Source organism: Eumetopias jubatus, unplaced genomic scaffold (genome assembly GCF_037043125.1).
Source record: "Eumetopias jubatus isolate StellerSeaLion01/CBP00866 unplaced genomic scaffold, mEumJub1_p1.0 scaffold_10, whole genome shotgun sequence".
Classification (NCBI taxonomy): domain Eukaryota; kingdom Metazoa; phylum Chordata; class Mammalia; order Carnivora; family Otariidae; genus Eumetopias; species Eumetopias jubatus.
In genome coordinates, this window is record NW_028274816.1 from 57,822,982 (window position 1) to 57,841,313 (window position 18,332).

Sequence of the window (18,332 nt, forward strand, 5' to 3'; positions counted from 1 at the left end):
CAGTGGAGCATTTCCAAAATGGGAACCCATGAGAAGGAGTGGGCTTGGGGCAACACCGAGCTCATGTGGGATGGGGTGAGTGTCAGCGTTCCAATAAGTGGCTGGCGCCCTGAGCCTTGAGCTCACAGTCTGGAGATGGGGTTCTGCCTGTTATTACCTGTCATTGACATTTTGGGAATTGCTGAAATTTCCTGGGGAGAGCCGAGGAGAGTGGGGAGGGAAGGGCTTCCAGGCACCATTTTACGAAAAGCCTCAAACGCTAGGGAAGACATCTAGGGAGGAAGTATGGGAGGAGTTCAGGCCAAGACGCAGCTATCAGGCTCTCCAGCCAAAAGCCAGGCTCCTCACGGGGTGGTTGTGAGGTTCAAAGAGCCAATAGGAGTGCAATATTTAGAGGAGGGCCTGGCATATAGTAACTGCTCATAACTCTTTAATCCCATTTCTCCATGAGAGTAATGGCAAGGTCTAGATTGGAAGTCACACAGATCTGCATTCCAGTTACCCTTTTGTCCTTTACTGGCGCTGACACCTTGGGGAAATTACTCTTGACTTTCAGAGTCTTATTTATGAAATGGGGCCGACTCCAGATGGTGTTGAGGAATATAGTTATCCCTTTATTATTCAGTATCTGAGTAACAGAGAAGCAGGTCCACCCCCTACAGCCTGAGGGCCAATTAGGGCGCGGTCCGCCTCCCAGAAATACAACCGATGCGAGAGTTTGCCGGTCACCCAGCGCCAGCCCCGCCCCCTTCCCCCGAGCCCACGCGCACAGCCCCGCCCTCTTCTTTAGACCAATCAGCGTGCGATCCGCACGAGCCGCGCCCCGGGCCAGCTCCTTAGAACCCTCTGCTTACCCCTCGGAGTGGGTTGCCATGGTCACCATTGAGCGTTGGGACTGAAGGGCTGGCGGGAGCCGCCAGTGAGGAGAGAGACAGAGAAAGAAACGGAAAACGATTCTGACTGGCTGCTGCTTCGCTTCACCTGCTCCCCAGCCCTGCGCCTCCGGGAGCCTGACGCCTGTCCTCTCCTCCCGCCCCAACGGTCTCCCGGGAAGGGCGCAGTCAGAAAACCCTGAACAAACTTCTGGAGGCTGCTGCTAGAGAGGCAGAAACCCTTTTCTAACAAAAGCGTTTTGCTTCGCGGGCGCTGTGATGAAGTTGTCTCATGGTGTATCTCGGTTAATCCTCAGATGAGGGGGGGAAAAAGGCTCAGAGGTTAAGCAGCACTTCCCAATACCACACAGCTAGGTTTGGGGGAACCTGGTCTTGAATGGTAGGCACATCTCACCCCAGAGGCAACCCCCCCAATCTGTCCACTGCGCCCAGAGGGAAGTCAGGAAGTGAGGAGAGAGCGGAAACGGCGAAATTCGGAGAACATGAGAGCTGGAAGAGGGAGAAAAAAGAAAGCGATTAGGAATGGAAGGAAGAGTTTTAGAGGCAGAAAGAAGAGTAGGGAGAGGAGGCAGAGGGTTAGGAAGCCAGGAGGGTGAAAAGAGACAGAAGTACAGAGACTCAAGAGAGATGGCGAACGGACACTCAGAGAGGGACAGAGACCTAGAGAAGGGGACAGAGATTCAGGGAAGCAGAGACCTGATAGGTTGCAGGAAACCAGAGAAGGGGACAGAAACCCAGACAGGAGGACAGAGTCCTGCAGGTGGAGAGGCACAGAGGCCCAGGGCGAGAGGAGGGGCCAGAGCTGGGGCATGGAGGGAGGGCAGAGCAGAAACGCAGACAGAGAATAGGAGTGGAGGGAGGGAAAGATGATGGGGGGGGGGAAGGGGAGGAGAGAGAAAAGAGAGAGGGGACTGGGGGGACGAGATACGCCGGAGTAGCGACGCAAGCCCCGCCCGTGTATCCCGCACACACACCCTGGGCGCAGGAAGGAGGCGCAGACCCGAGCGCTCTGCAGGATCTTTATTTAAGTGGGGCGCGCGCGGCGCTCAGCGCGCGTCCAGCACCAGCAGCTTGTGCATGTACGAGTTCAGCCAGTGGCGGCGCTCGAGGGCGGCCAGCAGCCGCGCGCGCTCCCGGAAGGCCGCGTCGTCCGCCAGCGCCAGGCTCCGCCGCGACAGGCGGGTGGCCGGTCCCGCCCAGGCCCGGCCGGGGGAGCGGAGGCTGCGAGGAGACCAAGGGAGGCGGTTACCGCAGGTCCCGGACCCCCGCCCGCCGCCACCTGTCCCCCCCGCCCTGTAATTGGAAGCCCCGTCCCTGCACTGGCTGTGGAGTGGCTCGGTGTCTGTCCTCTGTCCCCCTGTCTCCCTCTGTACGCGTCTCTGTCTGTTCACCGGGCTCGAAGCTCCCTGAGTACCGAGACCGAGTCTGATGCCTGCCCGCCCCCCCCCCCCCGACTCCAGGGCTCAGCGCCCGGCCTGATATACACTAAGAACCCAGTAAACTTTGCTCAAGGAACGAATCCGCTCTCCTTCGGCTCCTTTCAAATCTCTCAACGCCTTTCTCAGAATCTTCTCTCTCTTCCTCGTGCTGATTCCCTGTCCACACTCTAACTCGCTCCACCGCTGGTCTCCGTCCTCCTCTCTCCCGAATGTCTGTGCCCCCTTCTCCTTGGGTCTGTTCCCTCCTCTCCGAATGCCCGGCCCTCCCTGGGTGTCCGGGGCGCCGCTCCTACCTGAGGACCCCGGCGGGGGGCAGGGCGACTCCCGAGGCAGTGCGGTCGCCCCAGGGCACAAGCAGCAGCAGCAGCGGCAGCAGCAGCAGCAGCCGCACCCGGGGGCTCCTGGGCACCTGGCGGGTCGCCATCACCTGTGGAGAGACAGGGAAGAGCTCAGTGAGGCCCACGTCCTGGCCCAGAACCCCGGACCCCGCCACCCACCCACCTCCTGCGCGCGTTTGCAGGGCCCGCTACCGCGCAGTGGGCTCGGACAGCCGGGCTGCAGCCCCCTTATATCGCCTCCACAGCCCCCGCAGCGGGCAGTGACGCAGACCAGGGGGCTGGGGGCACCGGGTCAGCCCCCCCTCCCCCCAGGCTCATTAGGAGCCGCCAGCGGTAATGAGGAGCCAGGAGTGGGGGCCCTGCCTCTGCCTTGGCAGCCACCAACTAATTGGGACCAGGAGCTGGGACCTGAAGGGAAGCAGGAGGGGGAGAGACAGACAGACAGAGAAGTGGACACAGGAGGTGTGTCAGAGGGATAAAAATAGAGGCCGGCAGAGGGACCATCAGAGCAGAAGCCAGAGACACAGAGAAAGAGACAGGGAAAGCAACAGAGGAGGGACTGGTGGGGAGAAGCAGAGATGCGTAGACGAAGTAACCATGAGAGGGAAGGAAAAGACAGAGTGACAGAGGAGAGGGCCCACGGGGAGAAAGGAAGCAACAGAGGAAGAAGGAAAGGAGACGAAGGAAGAGAGAGGGGGGAAGAAGACAAAGAGCCAGCTGGAGATGGAGGGAGGAGGCTCTGGGAAAGACATGAGATAGAAGAACAGCTAGCCAGCACAGGGATGCCCAGAGGTAAATTCAGGCAGCAGAGAACCAAAAAAGACAGAGTGAGAGATGGAGGGGCCGGCGGGGGCGGGGGGGGGGGGGCAGCAGAAGGCAAAGGGGAGGGAGGGAGGGGCTTGAAGGCAGGTAAAGTGACAGGCAAAACTCTGCGTAGGGGAAAGACAGACCAGGGCCGCCGCCCCACCCTGCGCATGGGTCTAAGCCTTCCTGGGGAGGAGTTGGGGGGTTTTGCGAAGCCCCGTCCCCTCACACTGGCTCTTAAGAGGGTGCTCTCTACACAGTAGGAGGAGGTAGGCCAAGGTTCTGAAGTCCCAAAGGGCAGTAGCAATCTGGGTATCTGACTGGCAAGACATGGGACCCTGGGCTCCTAGTTCCCCGGAGAGGAGAGGCCTGGGAAACCCAATTCCCTCCTGGGTCTTGAAATAAAAGGGCACCAGGGTTCTAAACTCTTGGGTTTGCATGTAGGAGATGGCAGATGGCCTAGAACCCTGGTTTCTTTCTTTCTTTCTTCCTTTCTTTCAGATTTTATTTATTTATTTGACAGAGAGAGAGCATGCGGGCACAAGCAAAACTCAGAGCTCGATCCCAGGACCCCGGGATCATGACCTGAGCCAAAGGCAGACGCTTAACTGACTGAGCTACTCAGACACCCCTAGACCCCTGGTTTCAAGGAAAACATAGCTTGGTTGGGCCACATCCCTCCACCAGATAGATGATCCCGTGCCTAATTCCCTTCCCTATTCCAGAAATGATGTTCTTTATCTCTGTCCCTTTAAGAACACAAGCCTGTAGCCAGGCTCCCAGGATCCCCAGGGAGGGGGTCAGGTGTGTCACCTGCACCCCTGGGACCCTGCCTCCTGCTGCGCCTCCCAGAGCCATTCTGCAGCATTCACCGATCTCTGCGTCCAGTGCTGCTCACCTGCTGTCATCTTGGACCTCACTGAGCAGGTAAGAGACCCCAGGTCCCAAGTGACCTTGTCCTACCCAGGTATCTGCCACCCCCACCTCCACCTGAGCACAGACCTAGGTGTCTCTGCCCCAGACCAGTCCTGAGAGCCTGGGATCTCAACTCCATCCTCAATAAACAGAGGGACCAGAGTCCTGCCCCACAGCTCTCCGGGCAGGCTGAGGAATCCAGAACACTAGACCCCTATCTGCTGAGGGCCCAAGACTCGGAGTTCCCAGTCCCCTAGAGTTCAAGACTCCTGTCTCCTTTCTCCCCTGTAATCCAGCCCCCTAAACTTTCTCCCTCAAAATTCTAGGCATCTGAACCTTCGGGCCTTTCCTCTCTAAGGAACCAGGAATTTAGACCCACGGTGCTCTCCACCCTCTGGAAACTGGGGTAAACCCCCAGCAGCCTTCTCACCCAGGTCCCAGGAGTCTCCCTGCTCCCTCAGATCCAGGCGTGTCGGGGGCCCCCAGCCCACAGCCATTCCTTCTGAGCCTCATCTAGTGTAAACAACTGTGCAGTGGTGTCCCTGGCACCCTGGGGGGGGCGGGGAGAAAGGGATCCTGTGTCCCCTTGGAGGTCTACACCCTCTGAAATAGAAGTCGAGGAGGTCTGAAGGCTTGGAGAGGTCTGAGGTCTTTCCCAGTTTTTCTGGGACCCCCTTGGGGAAACAGATAAGGAAATTAACTACGACTCCCAAGAAGCCCCGCGCCTCAGTCTCCCTTAGCTACGGCGGCTACGGCCCCACAGCCTTCAGGGAGTTGCAGCTGGGTTCTCCTCCTTTCCTGGGCGCCAAGCTGGGCGGGATCTCGGCCCACCTGGGGCGGTGGGCGTGGCCTCCGGGAGTGGGCCGGGGTTCTCGGGACGCTTCCAACCTTAACCCCTCCCTTCCCGCTCCCCCGCAGCTATAGGCCTCTCCCAGAGCTATGAAGTCCCTCAGCCCGATCGTCTTCCTCCTCGTCTTCCCCCTCGCCCGGCTGGGTTCCCAGGCTGACCCTTCGGCCTCGCCGCTTACAGGCTCCGACTTCCCTGAGATGGTCCACCCTTCTCAGACCTCCCCTCCTGCTTCTGAGAATTCCGCTGGAGACGTGCCTAACCCAGACTCCCCTGCGACTGCTTATCCCGAGCCCTCCAAATCACCTCATGCAGTTTCCCCTGAGCCCTCCCGCCTTGACTTCACTGAGACTACCAACCATGACCTCCGAGAAACCACACACCCAGAGACTCCTGAAAGCCCTAAATCTACCTCACTCAACACCTCAATAGCAGACTCCCTGGAGACCCCAAAAATTAACCTTTCCAAAATGACAGATCCAGAACCTTCTAAGACCCCCAAACCGGACCCGACTGATATCCCACACCCAGAATCCCCTGAGACCCTCAAACCTAATCCCTCCAAAACCTCACACCCAGAATTTCCTGAGACCCCAAGCCCTGACCCTACCCAAACTCCACGCCAAGAATCCTCAGAAAGTCCCAAACTTAACTCCACCGAAATCTCACATTCAGAAGCCCCTGAGACCCCACATCCTGACCCCACCAAGACTCTTCACCCCAAATCTCCAGAAACCTATAACCCTGACATCACTGAAACCCCAAACTCTGAATTCCTTCAGACCCTCCATCCGGACACTACTGAAACCCCCCACCCGGAATCCCATGTAACTCACAATCCCAGCCCCACTGAAATTCCCCAAACAGAATCCCCCACAACCCAGTACCAATTTGCAACAGAGAACCCCATGACCTCTGACCCTGAGATCTCCGCCAGTCCTCACCCAGAAACGACTACACCTTTCAAGGACAAAGCTACTGCCCTAAATGAGCTGCCCCTGAGTCCCAAACCAGAAACCCCTGCAGTGACCCAGCCTGACTCCCTTAAATTGCGCAGGTCGGTTTCTCCTGGGACAGTTGAACTGAAGGCCTCCCAGAACTCTAGCCTTAAAGGGCCTGATGCCCTTCTTCCCTCAGCCCGGATTGCGGGCCCCCCTGCTCCTCTCGGTTCCCCCAGTCAGCCAGCCCCTGCCACTCCGCGGGCCCCGCAGCGGCGCAGCCGAGGTGAGAGAGTCAGCACTATCATCGTGGTGGAACGAGTGGAGGAGACCGGTGAGGGGCCAAGACCGGACTCCTGGGTCTGAGGGAGGAGGGGGCCGGGGGCCAGGACTCCTGGGTCTCGGGGAGGACTTGCTGAGGACCCGGCTCTTGCGTCTGAGGAGGGAGGAGGCTGAGGGCTGGTATGTGGGGTCTGAGAGTGGAAGGGAGTGGAGGCCGGGACTCCTGGGTCTCGGGAAGTAGGGGCTGGGAGTTTAGATTGCTCAATCCCTGGGTCCTCGCCCTTCAGGCGTGACCCTGGTGGGGCGCCCCCGGGGCGCGGCTGGCGGGGCGCTCTGCCTCTTCCTCGCGGGGACCGGACTGCTGATCGGCATTTTCCTGCTGCTGTGGTGTCTCTACCGCCGGGCGGCTCGACACCGGCCCTTCGCACACCACCGGCTTCCAAACGACGGAGATGAACCGGGTGAGCGACCCTCATTGCGTCCCTCTCCTTGAATGCACGTTTCCTTAACACAGTTTCGCCTGGCACTTTAGGGCGCCCTGCCAAAAAGTACAGGTCCCCCACCCAAGGTCAATGGAAGCCCCGACCCCTCCATGATCCTGCCCCCCAATTCTCCGAAATTCCCCCGCGACACACGTCCAGCGCCGCCCCCAGCCCAGCTGGGAATTGCAACAGGCTGGGGGCGACAGGTCCCCATAAGCCCCGCCCCTTCCCCCTCCCCGTGGAGCCCTGAATTCCCCGCCCTCTACACTGCAGGCCCCGCCCCGCTGCGCCGACGCCACGCCCCCTCTTCGATTCTGGGGGCCTCGCCCTTTAATTTGAAAACCCACTTCCAAAGAACTGTCGAATCGTCTTTCCCGCCTCCTCGTTGGCCAGCGGCGCAGCAGAGGGGACAGGCCCTGTCTGCCTAGTGATGACCTCGCCCCTCTGTTCCCACAGTTATGCATTTGGAAGCCCCGAAGGATCCCTACGACCTCTACTTTTATGCCCCGGATGCCTGGGTCCCTTCACACATCGCCACCAAACAGCCGCCGCCCACCCCCCCGCTGCCGCCCAAGCTACCCCCGCCTCCCCGCGGGAACCGCCCCCAGAGCCTGGAGCCGCTCTCCCCCGCCACGCTCCCCAACAACTTCGTGTGAGCCCTACTGGTGTCCTGCCAGACACGCGCCATCCCCAGACGGAGGAAGGGCCCAGAGGTCCTGTCCTCCTGGCATGCTTTGCTGCACAGTAGCCCTCTTGGGTAGGAGGTCCAACACACCGAGATGCTTTCGCTGTGACCGGAGAACATGGTCTGAGGCCGAATAAATCAAGTGTTCCCACGGCTAGACCCCTACTCTGGCCTGCTTCCTGGGAGAGGAGGGGGCTGGGGCCCTGGGATTCTGGGTCTGAAGGAGGAGGGAGCTGGGGGCCCAGGCTCCTGTGACCCCGCCACGGCCAATGACGACTGAGTGTGTACACCAAAGCATTTTATTGGGAGTGAGGCAGGGCAGGATTTACAGTCACAGAGACAGAGACACAAAGACAACCCTGCTCCGGGGAAAACACCCCTCTCCCCCAGCCCCATTCCCTTTCCTGGGATTCTGTGAACTCCTCCTGCATATGGTCCCCAAATTCTAAGCCGAAAGAGGGGAGTCTGAGAGGGGAAGGATCCCAGATTTTGAGTCGTTTAGCCCCTGAGGGACACAACAAATGGCCACTGAGAAAACAAGAGTAGTTCGAAACCACCCAGGAGAATAAAGTGCAAGGAATTAGGGGGAAGAGGGCCATCTTGAAACCACCATGGGGAAGTTCAATGATGGTGGCTTCACACCATTGAGTTGATGGACTTGAGCAGCCACTATTTAGACCTGAAAATGTGTCAGAAAAAGTGCATGGGGGTGGAGAGAGGCATAATGTTAAAACCGCCATCTTGCTTCCCTAGACATTGTGCTAAGCTAGGGAGAAGGTCTTGGGGAATTTGGTGCTTCAGCAGAACCTGCTGGTGGAAGGAGGGGTGCGGGGCGGAGGGGGGGCTTGAAACCGCCATTCTCCCTCAGAAACGCTGGTGAGAATCGATCCCTAGAATGGCGGGGATGGGCGATTGGTTAATCCAACCTGGAGAATGCAAAATGGAATCGGCAGAGGTTTGTAACTTCTAGAGGAAGACCTTGAATGTTTCTGAAAGGTGAGGAAAGCTGAGTAGTCTCGGGGGCTTAGCCCAAGAGTCCCGGGGGTTAAAGGAAAGGGCGGAGGAAGGGTGCCTCAAAATCACAAGAGAGAGTGAAAGACTGAACTGTCCATTCAAATAAAGCCCTGAAAGGAGAGATTTGAAACCACTGAGGCAGAACAAGTGAAGAAGGAAAACCTTGAGGGGAATTTGGGTATCCTTGAAACTGCCAGTCTGCAGCTTCACTACCCCTGAGAGGCGATCGGGAAGGGAAGAGGACTTGACAGCACTGGGGAAGAAGAGGGCGAGTGCTTCTTAGGCCTGCAGCAGGACAGCGAGAACTGGGGTTCCTTGACAGTCACTCAGGCCAGTGATGTGTAGAATGGAGGTCCTGGAAACTGCCATTCAGTGGGAGGCACTCGGTCAGTAGTCCCGGACAGGGGGTGGGGGTCTTGGGGGCTGAACTGTGCTGTGTGTGGCTCCATAGGAAGGAGGGGGGGCAGGGGGAGCCCCGGGGGGCTCAGCCTCATCCTCCATTTCGCTTTCGTCACTGCCAGCCAGCTGGTCATGGCCAACGAAGCCACACTTCTCTTCGCTCATCTCCTCAGGCTCCGCCCACGGCTGCTTCTCCCCGGAAGCGAAGACCCCGTAGAAGATGACACCCCCATAGTGCACCAGGGAGGCAATTAGGAATACGTACTGCCACTCCTCCCGAGTCTGTGGGGGGACATGGGGAAGGGGAGGTCAGAGGACAGAGACACAGAAGGTGGAGAGAGAATCTGAGTTCAGAGAAAGGGAGACAGAGATCCAGCGGGAAGCGAAGCGTTAGGAGACCAGAAGAGGGCAGGGATGGCGCCCAGCGAGGGTGAAGCCCGTCAGGAAGGCCCCATACACAAATTGGGAGGGCGAGTGGGTCAGGGCCAGGGTACGGACCTTGTGCTTAGTCATGGCACCCACGATGATGGGGCACACCATGCCTGACAACGTGCCCACACCGTTGGAGATGCCCATGAGGATGCTGGCGTAGCGCGGGGCGATGTCCAGGTGGTTCACGTTGAACCCTGGCGAGGCAAGCCAGAAGGCATCACTCCCGATTGAACCTCACTGGAGGGACTCCTGCTGAGCCGCTCCTCCTCCCATCGCAACCTCCCCCGTCCCTCCCTCTCTTTCTGGGCCACCTTTTGCGAGCCTGGGAAGTCCCCTTCCTGAGCCAGGCCGTTCCCTACAGAGCTGTCCCGAGTCTGCCAAGCTGCGGCCCCGCGCTGTTCTCACCAGAGATGGCGAAGCCGCTGAAGCCCACGGCGAGGACCAGGAACGAGATGGCCACGCCCTTGGAGTGCGAGTAGCCGACCACCAGCAGCAGCGTGGCTTCCATGCCGAAGCCTACGGAGGGCCGGAGGGCCGTCTCATCTGAGCGCCCGCCGCCCCACACCGCCTCTCCAGCCCGCCTCCCTCCGCCCCAGCCCTGCCACCTCCATGCCCGTCCCTGGCTTTGTGCGGGTTCAGCCTGCCTCGTCCCGCATTCCGCCCGCGCCCGCCCTAACCAAAACCCTCTCGTCCCTAACGTCCGTGACCACGCGCACCAGAGCCACCACGGCCCCGGCTGGACCCTCCATGGCCCCACTCCCTGACTAGGCCACGCCCTGAAGACGCAGGGTCCGAGCCCCACCGGTGCACCTCCCACCGTCCCACCTTCCCTCGGTTCTCACTCATTAGGCAGCAGGCCACCCAGACCTTGTCTCTCCAGGTCCCCTACTCATAGCCCCTCTTGATCGCCTAGTTCCTGTCCAGCTCCACCCAGTCCCGTGTAGGCCCCGCCCTGCCAGACCCAATCTGGTCTCGCCGGTGCTCCACCGGGATAGTCACACCCGCCTTGCCCTTCCACCGGGTGGGCCTTGAGAGAGCAGCTGGAGATTCTGTTCCATCTACGCCTGGCCTCACCCCGGCTCCGCCTCCCTGGACACGCCCCTGACCCCGCCTCCATCCTCCCGGAGTCCCGCCCCACTCGGGGCTGTCCCAGACCCCGCGCAGGGCCCCGGCCCACTCACCTCCACAGTTCATCAACTTGCGCACATTAGTGGTGGACATGATTCGGCGGCTCCTCAGGAAGTCCGCGATCTGGCCGCCGATGGGCACGATGATGGTCATGACCAAGTGAGGCAACGCTGACACCAGGCCCACCTGCACCAGAGAGCGCACAGAGCGAGGGCTCAGGGGCGGCTGACCCGGCATCTCCACCCGCTTCGGGTACCTTTGGCTCCTCCCTGTCCCTCGTTCCAACCTCTTGGGATCCAGGCCCGGCTGCTCCATCTCCCCCCGCTGCGCCCCCTGCCTTTCCTTCCTGGGCCCAACCTTGCTGATCTCGAAACCGAACACCTCTTCGAAGTAGGCGGGCTGGGAGATAAGGAGCAGGTAGAACGTCCAACTGCGGCAGAAGTTAGCCACGATGATGGCATAGACTGGCATGGATGTGAAGAAGCGCCGCCAGGGTGTGTTAAACTTCTGTTGGGAGGGAGGGTGTGGAGAGGAGAGGCCGCTAAGACAGAGACCAGGGCTGGGCGCTCTCCGTGTCCCTTCAGGGACCCATTTATAGTCCCACAGAGACCCAGGATTCCCGACCTCACTAAAATCTCCAGGGGCGCCAACTCGACCATGTCCCTGTGAGGACCTTGGCATCCTGGCCTCACAGTGACACTTCAGGGACGCAGGTGTCCCACCTCTACAGTGCCCCTCAGGTGCACAGGTGTCCGGACCCCACGATGACCCTCAGGAATTCATAAAAGTGAGCCCAGGAGTCTCTTTCCGTTCCATTATGCCCCCTAATTCAAGCCTCACTCACCCCAAGGTCTAAGAAAACCCCCACATTCAAATCCCGCTTCTGCGGGCTTAACCACGCCCCATAGTGGTTCTGGCCGCCTCACCACCCAGCCCTGCCCTCAGCACCTGCTAATCTTTTAGTCTACAGGAACCCACGGCGATCTACACACTGTGGAAGTTCGAAGCCCCCTTTTCTCCTGCCTCCCTGCCTGAATATCTCTCCTTGCCCCACCGCGCCTCCGCCCCCGCAGGCCTGGGCCCTGACCGTGACCGGGTTCATGAGTTTGGCGCTCTCGCCGATGGCGTCCTCTATGTACTTGCGCTCCTCTTCCGAAATGCTGGGGTGCAGAGCTGGGGACTCATAGGAGACGAGCAGCCAGAACAGGTACCAAAAGATCCCGAAGCTGCCTGGGGAGGGTCAGGAGGGGGATGGAAGCGAGGTGACGACCGGCCTCGCTCCGCCCCAGCGCCACCCGGACCCAGGCGTCCGGGCCCCTCACCGTAGACGTAGAACACAGAGCTCCATCCGGAGTACTGCACCAGGACCCCGGCGAGAGGCATCGCGACCACCGCCCCAGCATAGGAACCTAAGGGGAAGGACGCAAGATGTAGACCGGGCTCATCTATCCTCAGATCCGGGAATGGGGCCTCCCAGCCCCTGCCTTTCGGGGACACAGAAGTACAGGCCACAGGCCCTCCTCCCTCAGACCCGCATGTCTGGATACTAGCCCCTTCCTCTCACCGCAAAAGGCTGTTGTTGCCAAGCGACTCCGCTCTAAGGGCGGGGCCCATTTGCTCCAGATGCCGTGGCAGGCAGGGTACGTGACCCCCTAATAAGGAGAAAACCAAAAATCAACGAGAAGAGGCGGAGTGAGAACAGGCACAGGGTCGTATGGAGCAGGGCTTTACCTCTACCAACCCCTGCAGGATCCTCACGAAGATGACACAGCCATAATGGACTCGGGCAGCCGAGGGGATCAGCATGTTTAGAGTGGATGTAGCCACAATGGCAAAGCCGAAAACCCTGGTAGGAAGAGTCCATAGTACTAGAATAGGGTTTGCTATCCCGCCAAAGCTGCGATTCCGCTCTGTCTGCCCTCGGCGCGCTAGGCCTTGTGGTCCTCCAGACCCCACCCCCCACCTCTGTAACTCTCAGCTTCCACAACCACAAGCCCCGCCTTTCTCTAAGACCCCGCCCCCTAACCCAGGCTCTTCCCATTCCCCCGTCAGCCCCGAAATGCCAGGCCACACCCTCTACGTAGTTCCCACCTTGAGACCCCAGCCCTGTACCTGTTGGCTGCGAATTTTTGGCAGATAAATCCTCCGGGAATCTGGGTGACAATGTAGCCCCAGAAAAAGGAGCCGTGTATGAGGCCAACAGTCTCTGGATCCCAGTTAAATTGAGCTTTCTGCGGGCCAAAAGGTACGTCAAACCTGCGGCCCTGACCCCAGGCTCTGCCCCTCCACCAATCAGCACAGACAGATTTAGTCCTTCAATCAATCAGCAACAAGGACCCCTCTCGCGCCCAAACACCTGCCAATCAGAGTTCACGCCGTCCTCCTCCAATTCTGCCCGCGCAGGCTGCCAGGCCGCACTACCCCAGCAACCCGGCCTGTCGCTGCGCGGAAACCTCGCTCGGCCTGCTTCCCCGCCTCCGTGCCCCTTCTCCGAACGTCTAGGGGTCCGTCAGTGGGGTGGGAACTCTGTCTCCACTTACGTCTCTTAACCAACCTAAGAAACTGTTTGCGGAGTGACTGGGTGGGGTCTAGTCCGGGACGAGAAGTAGCCAAAGGGGGGAGGTAGGCCAGTGCCTAAGTCAGGAATTTTTCCTGAGGCAGGGGCACGGCCTTCACCGGCATTAAAATGGGCAAAAAATGGGGCGCCTGGCTGGCTCAGTCGGTAGAGCACGCCACTCTTGATCTCGGGGTTGTAAGTTCGAGCCCCAGGTGGGGCGTAAAGGTTACTTAAAAAATACTTAAAAATAATAAAATAGGGAGAAAGGCTTAGATGGGGCGGGCTTTAGGTAAAGGCCAGAGCAAGATGAAGCGGGATAAAGCAGGGACCGAACTTCAGAAAAGTCAGGATCAAACTTCAGGGTGGAGCCCGCGATGGGACTGGGATTAGGATGTGACCCTGGGACAGGCGTGGGTAGCAGGTGGAGCAAAGTTGCTAGGAGGCCTACAGTGGGGCAGGGGCAACACGTAGGAACCCCAGTGCTGTCGCAGAGTCTGCATTTGGAAATCAGGGACCTGAAATAAATAGGGGCGGGGCTTCACTTCGAGCTGGGCACGGCTTCCTAAGCCGAGAGCCCTGAGGCAGAAGGGAGCCAGCCGCCGGGGGCGCACGGATGGGCGGGGCTGCTCGGCCTGGGCTCCGCCCGGTGGTCCGTGACGTCATCAGCGGGAGTGGGCAGGGCGAGGTGGGCCCGCGTGCCAGGCCACGCCCCTGAACTACCTGCACCACCACGTGGCCCCCGCGGTGGGTCGTACTGTTGTTGACCATAGAGACGATGGCCACGCCCAGGTTGCAGCGGATCCCAAAGCTGATGCAGAAGCCCAGACCGCTCATGATGGCGATAATGTAGCGGCGAGGGAGACCGAAACAGGTGCAGTCCACTACCGGCGGGTCCCGGGTCTGCGTTGTCACCGGGCGTCCGTCAGCACTCAGCTCTAGCGTCTCTGCACCTTCCTGTCGCTTCTCCAGAAGGCTGCGGGGCAGCAAGAGTCGAAGACTCGTAAGTTCAGGCCCCCGGCCCCCTCCTCCCCACGACGCAGGAGTCCGGGGCAAGACCTCCTGCTTTTCAAGACTGTAAGGATGCTAAGCCCGCACTCCCTCTTTCCCCAGGAGTCCAGGCCCTAGCGCCCATCTCCCCCCACACACACCCAGGATCCAGGAACCTGGACGCCCCCTCTCCAACCCCTTCAGACCAGAAATTCACGTTGCCAGCCCCCTTCTCCTGCAGACTCCGGTGTGGAGGTCCTCAGTCCCCTTTTCCCCCAGCCCCGTTAATCTCTCGACTCAGGAGTTTTAGACCCCAAACTACACTTGGTGATCCAAGAGCCTGTGCCCCCAGCCCCCACTCCGAGGCCCAGAGACTCTTCAGCCCCCCTCTCCCCAGATATGAGTCTATTTGAGGAAGCAAAAGGCGCTAAGGAGATGCTTCAACAAAGGTGTCAAAAGAACAGATGCTTCTCAGCCACGTCTGCTATATATACCGACCGCCCTCCTCCCCTGCCCCCAGTGGCATGCCCTTCCCTGCTTCCAGGCCCCAGGTGTGGGGCTGACATCCAGCTGACTCCCTTCAGCCACCGGAAGCCCATTCCCTGGGGGTAGGGGGAAGTCAGGGTCCCTGGAATCCAGCAGCCCAGCCGGACACCCCTGGGGAACCTTGAGTTCAGGCTGTCAGCTAGAGGGTAGGGAGGGGGGAGTGGCGGGTGGTGTCCTGGCAAGGGACAGATGGCCCTGGTAGGGGGATTGGCTCAGTCCCCAGCGTGGCTCTCGCCCCCGCCCATTCTGGAACCGGGATTGAGTCTGTGATGATGGATAGGGTATTTGGAGAGCCACCTCACACCCGGAGAGTGGCCGCCGGGAAAGAGAGGTGCCCTGAGACAGGTGTGCAGAGACCCAAAAGGAGGGCGACCGAGATGGGAGGGGCACAGAGGCTGAAACAAAAGGGTCTGAGATACAGAAGGAGGGACAGAGACCCAGAGAGAGAGAGGGGCAGAGACCCAGAGAGAGAGAGGGGCAGAGACCCAGAGAGAGAGAGGGGCAGAGACCCAGAGAGAGAGAGGGGCAGAGACCCAGAGAGAGAGAGGGGCAGAGACCCAGAGAGAGAGAGGGGCAGAGACCCAGAGAGAGAGAGGGGCAGAGACCCAGAGAGAGAAGGCGGAACAGAGCCGACCCTGGGAGGGAAGGGGACAGAAACTCAGAGATGGAGGGGACAGAAACCCAAAAGAGAGGCTATAGTTGCAGAGACCCAGAACGTTGAGAGAAAGATGGAGAGACCGGGGGACCGAGGAGAGACAAGCTGGGGACGTGATTTGTGAGATTCGGCCCCTCTCTGAGGCGGGTATGCAGCCAGGGGATCGGGCTGGATCCCAGGAAGGGGCTAGAACAGATGGAGGCGAGGGAGACTGGGACGGGGGAGGAAAGAACAGCCAGACGGTCTGGGGGGAGGCGGGTGGAAGAGATGAGAGAACACAGCCACGCTCCCCATCCTAGAATTTAAGGAGGTTGGGGGGGCGCTAAGAAATGGGGGTAGGAGAAGGAGCCTGGGGGAGTGGACAGAACCCAGGAGGGGCGAGGAATGAGAGCCAGAGAGACGGGGAATAGATGCCCCAGAATGAAAGTGCAGGGTGGTAGGGACTGCCCCTCACCCCGCATCAGAACATGCCTGCCAGTGGGATTAGACTTTGACCCAGGCCCCTATCAGAGGCTATTCAACCCTGACACTCAGGAGGTGCTTGCAGCCCCTGAAATTTGATACTTGTGGTTAATACTCCAATGTGTCTGATCTCTAACCAAGGCTTTCTAAATGGGGTGTGGTGGGGGCTCAGTCTCCCACAACTAGAAAAGTGGGGGCAGAGGTAGAACGTGAGGTTACAGAGAGGGAACCTTCAGGTGATACTGAGCATTTCAGGATACGAGAACCAACGGTGCAGAGATGATGTGGCCCAAGTGCTTCCCCGGAAGACAAGAACCGAGAGGGGAGAGCCTGGAGGGAGATCCTCCTCCTCCCCTTCCTGGGTGCCTGGAACTCGGGTCTGGGGAGGAGAAGCTACACTTAGGAAGCAGTTCACCAAAATGAAGAAGGTGGCGCAGTCTCCCTCTCTGGGTCTCTGTCTTTGCTTCTCTGGGGTTCTCTGTCTGTTCCCCTGCCCCCCAAGCCTCTGTCCCCTTATGTCCCTTGGTACTCTCTTCCCATTGTACAGCTAAGGAAAAACGGAGGTTCGGAAAGCAGATGGAGCATGTCCAAGGTCACACACCAGAGTAGTGATGGGTCCTCATCATTTCCTGGCCCGCCGCATGGCCCCATCCAAGGCCTGGCTCTCAGGAAGGAGGCACCTTGGCTCCTATCTCTACTGCATTCCCCTTCCTCCCATGTCCTTGCCCCAAGTCGCTCTGGGTTACCGTCTGTTTCCTGGGCTGAGGGAGTTCCCCACCCACTCTAGGATCACTCATCTCATCTCGAGGAAACTGCAGCCTCCATCCCCGGCTTGGGAGAGGCTGGCCTGGGTTCAAATGATGACATTTGTACTTATCCGTGGATTTCTCCCCCTTCTCAAACTAAGCCTCAGTTTCCCCAGCTTTGCCTAAAAGATTAAATGGAATCTGGGTGGTGTTATGTCTGATATGGGGCATTCCTGCCTCTCTCCGACCATCGGAGTGAACCCCAGGGTTCAGACGCAGTGCTCTTCTCAAACTCCAACTCCTCGGTGAGTGTCCTGGTGGGAGCTCTGAGCTCTGGGGTCTGCAGGGGCTCAGGAGGCAGCTCAGAGAGGTGAAGGTAAGGCGCAGACAGAGAGAAACCCAGGCACAGATGAGAAGCTGAGAAGCAGGGACTGAGGGAGGGGGGCCTGAGGAACACATCCCTCCTGCCACCGCCCCCCTTTCTAGCCCCCTCCATCAGCACGTCTCTCTCCCTCTCCTGACTTCGCACTGATGTATTTTGAGAAACTCGTGAAAGGAGGCGAGAAAAAGGGTGGGGAGGGGCTGGAAGATTGGGAAAAGAAGGGGTGAGGTTATCTCAGCTCCCCTTCCCCCCACTGCACCATCCTCCTGCCCCCTCCCTTCTGTCCAGCCTTACTCCCATCTCTCCAGTTCCTAGAGGATGGGGGACCTTTGGATCTAGGAGGTGACCTGCAGCGAGCAGGACTAGTGTTTGTCTTAGAGAAGGACTTGCACGGCCTAAGGAGATGGACTGAGGGTCAACTAAAGATGGGGTCAGGGCCAAGGGGACAGAGTACGAGGGAACGGCAGCAGGGGCATGGTGCTGATGGGGCCATCTCCTCCCCGCACTGTGGCCAGATATTTTTAGGCTTCTCCGCAGCTGAGTAATTTCTCTGACTTGGAGCCAGGGCTGGGGTTGGGGGTGAGAGGCTGGGGGGAGGTGTCCAGACTGCCCTGGGGGACACCCAAGTCACTGGTGTCATCTCCCTGGATGAAAGGAAGTCCTTCTTAGCTCTAGCCTATATCCTTTGGGAAGTCTACAGTATCCCAGGAGCCCCATTTTTGGCCTGCAACTTCTTTCACCCCCAGAGACCCAGGATACCCTGGCTTCTCCTCCCAGCTTATCTCTCCTCAAGGACAAGGACCAAAGGGTCCCAATCCGCTTTAGCTTCAGATTAAACTCTGAGAGATGGAAACTGAGAAGACACGGGGAGATGGAGACACCCAGGGTGGGGGATTAAAAACCCAGAGCGAGGGGGACAGACACCCAAAAGGAAAGGGTCAGAGACCCAGAGAGAGGGCAGCAGAGACTTAGAGAGGCGGGGACAGAGACCCAGAGAGGGGGCAGAGATCTGAAGAAAGAAGGCAGAGTGGAGATAAATGAACGGAAACCAAAAGTGGGGAAGGGGGTCAGACGCCCAAAGAGAAGGAGATATGCAAGCCCAGGGGAAAAATGGATAAAGTCTGGGGTGGGGTGGGGCACAGAAAAATGAACGAGATGATGGATGAGATTGGACCAGGGAGAGGGGACTGTCGAAAAAGGAGGGAGAAAACCGGACAGATGGGTGGAACCCCCATCCACGGGTATCGCCCATCCATCTGTCCATCCAGGCCCAGGTGGGAGAGTGCGTCCTCCTCGGACCCTCGGGCTCTTCCCCGCCCAGGACCCTCACCACGCTCACCGGTGCAGCCTCCCGAGGGCACGACCCGCTAGCTTCCGAAACTCCTCCTGACGGAACTCCAT

At 59.3% G+C, this 18,332-nt stretch overlaps 3 protein-coding genes across 3 annotated transcripts; 1 reads left to right on the top strand and 2 right to left on the bottom strand.

Moving 5' to 3' along the window:
• Positions 1–1,939: 1,939 nt before the first annotated feature.
• Positions 1,940–2,813, bottom strand: PTH2 (parathyroid hormone 2). Its single transcript, XM_028091432.2, has 2 exons — positions 2,626–2,813; positions 1,940–2,114 (listed from the first exon to the last, which is right to left on the bottom strand). Exons 1-2 carry the CDS (start codon positions 2,754–2,756, stop codon positions 1,940–1,942), a joined length of 306 nt encoding a protein of 101 aa, XP_027947233.1. The 5' UTR covers positions 2,757–2,813.
• A 2,515-nt stretch (positions 2,814–5,328) lies between these two features.
• On the top strand, positions 5,329–7,594 carry GFY (golgi associated olfactory signaling regulator). The gene is made up of 3 exons (XM_028091398.1): positions 5,329–6,508; positions 6,744–6,917; positions 7,395–7,594. Exons 1-3 carry the CDS (start codon positions 5,329–5,331, stop codon positions 7,592–7,594), a joined length of 1,554 nt encoding a protein of 517 aa, XP_027947199.1.
• A 1,430-nt stretch (positions 7,595–9,024) lies between these two features.
• On the bottom strand, positions 9,025–18,332 carry SLC17A7 (solute carrier family 17 member 7). Its single transcript, XM_028091647.1, has 12 exons — positions 18,271–18,332; positions 13,874–14,126; positions 12,709–12,827; positions 12,328–12,442; positions 12,161–12,248; positions 11,919–12,005; positions 11,684–11,826; positions 10,954–11,103; positions 10,650–10,782; positions 9,874–9,984; positions 9,535–9,662; positions 9,025–9,318 (listed from the first exon to the last, which is right to left on the bottom strand). Exons 1-12 carry the CDS (start codon positions 18,330–18,332, stop codon positions 9,025–9,027), a joined length of 1,683 nt encoding a protein of 560 aa, XP_027947448.1.

What these genes read in the sequence shown, in the direction of transcription:
- PTH2 (XM_028091432.2), bottom strand. Translation starts at nt 2,756, where the DNA reads ATGGCGACCCGCCAGGTGCCCAGGAGCCCCCGGGTGCGGCTGCTGCTG. An exon ending in CCCCCCGCCGGGGTCCTCAG is followed by an intron (nt 2,115 to 2,625) that starts GTAGGAGCGGCG and finishes GTCTCCTCGCAG; the next exon opens with CCTCCGCTCCCCCGGCCGGG.
- GFY (XM_028091398.1), top strand. Translation starts at nt 5,329, where the DNA reads ATGAAGTCCCTCAGCCCGATCGTCTTCCTCCTCGTCTTCCCCCTCGCC. An exon ending in GGAACGAGTGGAGGAGACCG is followed by an intron (nt 6,509 to 6,743) that starts GTGAGGGGCCAA and finishes CTCGCCCTTCAG; the next exon opens with GCGTGACCCTGGTGGGGCGC. An exon ending in AAACGACGGAGATGAACCGG is followed by an intron (nt 6,918 to 7,394) that starts GTGAGCGACCCT and finishes CTGTTCCCACAG; the next exon opens with TTATGCATTTGGAAGCCCCG.
- SLC17A7 (XM_028091647.1), bottom strand. Translation starts at nt 18,332, where the DNA reads ATGGAGTTCCGTCAGGAGGAGTTTCGGAAGCTAGCGGGTCGTGCCCTC. An exon ending in TCGGTTTCGAGATCAGCAAG is followed by an intron (nt 10,783 to 10,953) that starts GTTGGGCCCAGG and finishes TCTCTGGTGCAG; the next exon opens with GTGGGCCTGGTGTCAGCGTT. An exon ending in CAGCGGCTTCGCCATCTCTG is followed by an intron (nt 9,663 to 9,873) that starts GTGAGAACAGCG and finishes TTGCCTCGCCAG; the next exon opens with GGTTCAACGTGAACCACCTG.